Below are 5,078 nucleotides of genomic sequence, written 5' to 3'. Positions count from 1 at the left end.
AAACATGACAGGAGATTGTACTAGCTGCTAACCATGAGTTGTGATTTTATAGGTTACCAACCATGACAGGTGATTGTATAGGCTACTAACCATGACAGGTGATTGTATAGACTACCAACCATGAAAAGTGATTGTATAGGCTGCCAACCATGACAGGTGATTGTATAGGCTACCAACCATGACAGGTGATTGTATAGGCTACCAACCATGACAGGTGATTGTATAGGCTACCAACCATGACAGATGATGGTATAGGCTACCAACCATGAAAAGTGATTGTATAGGCTGCCAACCATGACAGGTGATTGTATAGGCTACCAACCATGACAAGTGATTGTGTAGGCTGCCAACCATGACAGGTGATTGTATAGGCTACCAACCATGACAGGTGATTGTATAGGCTACCAACCATGACAGGTGATGGTATACACTACGAACCATGAGTTGTGATTGTATAGGCTACCAACCATGACAGGTGATTGTATAGGCTACCAACCATGACAGGTGATTGTATAGGCTGCCAACCATGACAGGTGATTGTATAGGCTACCAACCATGAAAAGTGATTGTATTGGCTACCAACCATGACAGATGATGGTATAGGCTACCAACCACGACAGATGATGGTATAGGCTACCAACCATGACAGGTGATGGTATAGGCTAGCAATCACAACAGGTGCTAATATAAGGAACCAACCATGACAGGTGATTGTATAGGCTACTAATTATGAAAAGTGATTGTATAGGCTACCAACCATGACAGGTGATTGTACTGGCTACTAACCATGACAAGTTATTGTATAGGCTACTAATTATGACAGGTGATTGTATAGGCTACCAACCATGACAGATGATGGTATACACTACGAACCATGAGTTGTGATGATATGAGGTACCAACCATGACAGGTGATCATATAGGCTGCCATCAATGACAATGAGAATTTAAGTAGAATTCATATTTTCTAGAAATGAGATAAATACATTAATATTTTTAACAGATGATTCAGGCAGCATTTGTGATGAACAAACTGAGGTGAAATTGGCAGCAACTGCCTAGTACAACATTACACTTGTGGAGAAATTCTTGGAGGACTAACCTACAAAAGAAGCAGGTAGAAATGGTGATGTTTCTGTCTTTCATCTTTGGATCTAATGACAAGAGACAGGAGTCTTTCGAAACATCTTTCTTTCCAAAAGTGTCACACTGTCGTAGGTAGTTGCTGCCAATTTCATCTTAGTTTGTTCAAATACATGAATTATTGATACCAAACTTGTCAAATTCCTTGCATACAAGTAACGGCTGATACTGATAATTTAGAGTTTTGGGTTTGTTTTGATATATATTTTTCATGTAGCAAATTCACTATAAACAATGTTAGTACCTAAACTGTTTTTAACTGTCACTCACTCTGTACAAAATGTTGCTGTGTTTTTATGTTAATGTTTTCATTTTAGTATTGTGTAGCAGTCAACAATATTATGTTCGATTTTTGATTGGCAAAAAGCTTGATTTGTAGTTTAGATATTTAGTAGAAACTTAAAATTCTTAAAATGCCAAAAAGCTACAGTTTTTCTTTCTCTTTTCCACAAAGTAAGTACACATATTTTTGTATTGTAATACTTATTTTCAGTCTTAAACTGATAGAGTATACGATGTTGACTAAATTATTGTTGCATATAAGTAATCATTGTTGAAACATATAGTCTGAGTAGTTACAATATATATGTATACTTTTCTAACATGTTATAAACAATTGTTATTTTAAATTATTTTCAACTCAGTTGTTGTACCCTATGAGGTTGTTGTTCAACAACTGGCAACAGACACAGTGAGTTCTGGAACTTCTATAGGTATTGGAGGTGGTCTTTTCTCCTGTGGAAGCTATGCACAGATAGCACTTGTATGTTTGATGGTAAGCCGCATTTTCCATAAGTTTTGTTTAGGCTCAACACAAAGTCTGTACTTGATTATTAGTTGACATCATTTAATCCTTGCATGGCTTGAGACTTATAATTTGGGTGACCATTTGTAATTTAGTCTGTGTATGACTTTAAGTGCAGAAAATCAGGTTTTATCAGTTCTACACCATCTTTGTGTATACTAATGATTCTAGTTATCTAAATAATATTCTTTAAATATTTTTTCTGTGTTTTCTGTGATAAATTCTTTTTATTTAGACAATGTTTATATTCTGAGTATTATTATTATGGTTACATGGTGGTTACAAGTTCATGTAAAACACACAAGCCTGTTGCAATAGGGTTAAACATAGACTGAAATATAAAAGTATATATGTACTATATCTTTGAAAGTAGTTATTGTATCTTCACAGAATTTGACGAGCTTTCAGTAAACTTTAATAATCTTTTTTAAACAAAAATTCTGAATTTTTTATTAAGTATTTTAACTAAAATTTTCTGTTTAATTATATGGTGTCAGAGTGTTGACTGCTCTGAGTGCAAAGTGATTTTCATATTAACACATTCACTGACATGTGCCCCACTTGTGGGTCATGACATGACTTTTAACTATGGATTACATGACACACTGGTGGGTCACAGACAATTATGTTTCAAAGCTAACTTTCTATTGAGACATATGAATTTGGGACTCTGTGACTGCTCCTTGGCACCCCTTGAATGTTTAATTTTATTTATACTTAAGAATACTTTCTGAAAATTTTCATTTTGTTTGCATAAACCCTAAAATCTCCTAAAAAAGATATCAAATATTTTTTTTTGAAAAATTGTATATCTTATCTGTTATTTTCCCCACCTTAACTCTATATGAGGTTGGTCAATTTGACCGACCTCGTAATCATCCCCAAAAAATCAAAATAAGTTAAATTATCTTTTTTTTTTCCTTTCTAGAATTATTTCAATTGTAACATGAAACTTGATTTGTTTATCCTAAACAGCTTAAATATCATAACAGTATACATGTGTTTATACTTTAATTTTATTGTTTTATTACCCTTTGAATCACGTGTAAACTAATATTCCTGCCATAAAATTTGAAATTACTTGGTGAACTTGCAGCTCACATTACCCTATTGAATTACATCACACACTGGCTGCCTCATGAAAAATTTTATTATTCTTTATTTTACATAATATAACCTAAAAGATCATTTGATAGGTGAAAACCTTGGCTTTCTATTGGTTATAAATATTATAGTATTAAATGTAATAGAGAACTATCTACAAATACTGAAAGAGAAGATGTGACAGGTGGTTGTGGCAAGAAGGATGTGATTTTCTGTTTGATGACTCTTTAACCAAAAACGATAGAAGGTTTTGAAAATTATGCTTTGTCTGAGTGATGATATTATAATGAGTAATTTACTTCAAATTTCATATTTCTTGGATGATGGTAAATAAACTAGTGAAGAGGGAATGCCTAGAGAAAGAATGTCACATTTCTTACACTATGGGAAATTCAGGATTTTTTTTAAATATTGCTTTATAAAATTAAAATTTAAATAATATTAAAATGTGGTTTATTAACTACACTTTGATGCCAGGCTTATTTGTATATATTGATAATAAAGTAGTTTAATTAATTTTTGAATGTAACTCTGTGAAAGGTTGTGACATGTGCACTTTGACCTACTCGATGCAAAAGGGTTAATATCCTTTTTAATACTTGTTGTTTTTAAGTATAGATACTTCTTTTTTTTACATTTTAATTTTTAATTATGAGGGATTGTTCCTATGGTCTTCTGATTTGAATTAATTTTGATTTCTTTGTGAGAATATTTTGAATGCATATGGCGAGAAAAGTTTGTTACTTCTGTTCGTTGAGTAGTTTTATGTGTTCCATGGTGAGTTGAATTAAAAACTTGTAGTTAAGACATTTACTATGTTGGTTTACGTCATCTTACCTTTCTGTATGTAGTAACTTTGTTTGTGTAAGTTGGGATACTTTGTATCATTTAATTAGTAGAATATTAAAAATCAGTTAATCATCAAGCCCCATATTGTACCGATATTCGATGGCTCCTTGTGTGATATATATACATTTGGCTCCCTCCAATCACCATTGGTTAGGTATCTTAGTCAGTTGAGTTTCCACCTCATGCAAATTCACTTCTCACACTACCCACGGTATGGCTCTGATCAGATTAATCAATTATAAGTCTGTGGCAGGGAATTAAATAAATATCACATTAATGTTAAAAGTGATGGGAAAGGTAAACCTGGAGCACTTCCATAGATGTTTCAGGCATGTAAATGTTGTTGTATAGATAATGCAGTGCTTGATATGATTGAGCTAGTGAATGAGGAGCAACACAGTGATTTGGATGTAGTTCTAACTAAGTTATTCCATTGTTCAACCCAGGAGAGATGTGGACTTAAGTGGGTAAAACCATCATTTAGATGTATGCATCAGGCCATACAAGTAAAACCATCACCTGGATGTAAATGCTAGGCCATGCAGGTAAAACCATCACCTGGATGAATGTGCCAGGCCATGCAGGAGTATAGCCATCATGTAGATGTATGTGCCAAGTCATGCAGGGGGTAAAGCTGTCAATTGGATGTACGTGCTAGGTCATTTTGGGAAAGCCATCACCTGCATGTATATGCCATGCCATTCAGGAGTAAAGCCATCATTTGGATGAATGTGTCAGGCCATGCAGGGGAAAAGCCATCACCTGACCTGATGAATGTGTTAAGCCATGCAGGAGTAAAGCCATCATTTGGATGTATGTGCCAGGCCATGTAGGGGTAAAGCCATCATTTGGATGTATGTGTGAGGCCATGCAGGAGTAAAGCCATCATTTGGATGTATGTGTGAGGCCATGCAGGAGTAAAGCCATCATTTGGATGTATGTGCCAGGCCATGTAGGGGTAAAGCCATCATGTGGATGTATGTGCTAGTTCATGCAGGGTAAAGCCATCACCTGGATGTATGTGCTAAGCCATCACCTGGATGAATTTGTCAGGCCATATAGGGGTAAAGCTATTTAAGAAAGCTTACAAGAGATACCCATTTATCAAGTATAGTGCATACTCTACTGACTGGATGTGAACCTCCTTTGCACTAGTAGTTTAAAATATGGAAACCATG

The 5,078-nt window shown here is 34.7% G+C and overlaps 1 protein-coding gene across 1 annotated transcript in view; it reads left to right on the top strand.

Annotated features, from left to right (window-relative positions):
* Nucleotides 1-1,141: 1,141 nt before the first annotated feature.
* The window catches only part of LOC106477263, a 6,345-nt gene continuing 2,408 nt past the window's right edge, over nt 1,142-5,078 (top strand). Inside the window, exons 1-2 of the mRNA XM_013937851.2 lie at nt 1,142-1,217; nt 1,787-1,917. Coding sequence (XP_013793305.2) covers nt 1,157-1,217; nt 1,787-1,917 — 192 coding nt within the window. The 5' untranslated portion in view covers nt 1,142-1,156. The remainder of the gene's footprint in view (nt 1,218-1,786; nt 1,918-5,078) is intronic.

Source organism: Limulus polyphemus, unplaced genomic scaffold, assembly GCF_000517525.1.
Source record: "Limulus polyphemus unplaced genomic scaffold, Limulus_polyphemus-2.1.2 Scaffold13738, whole genome shotgun sequence".
Lineage (NCBI taxonomy): Eukaryota > Metazoa > Arthropoda > Merostomata > Xiphosura > Limulidae > Limulus > Limulus polyphemus.
Note: the sequence above shows the minus strand (reverse complement) of the source record. Positions and strands in the feature narration are given on the sequence as shown.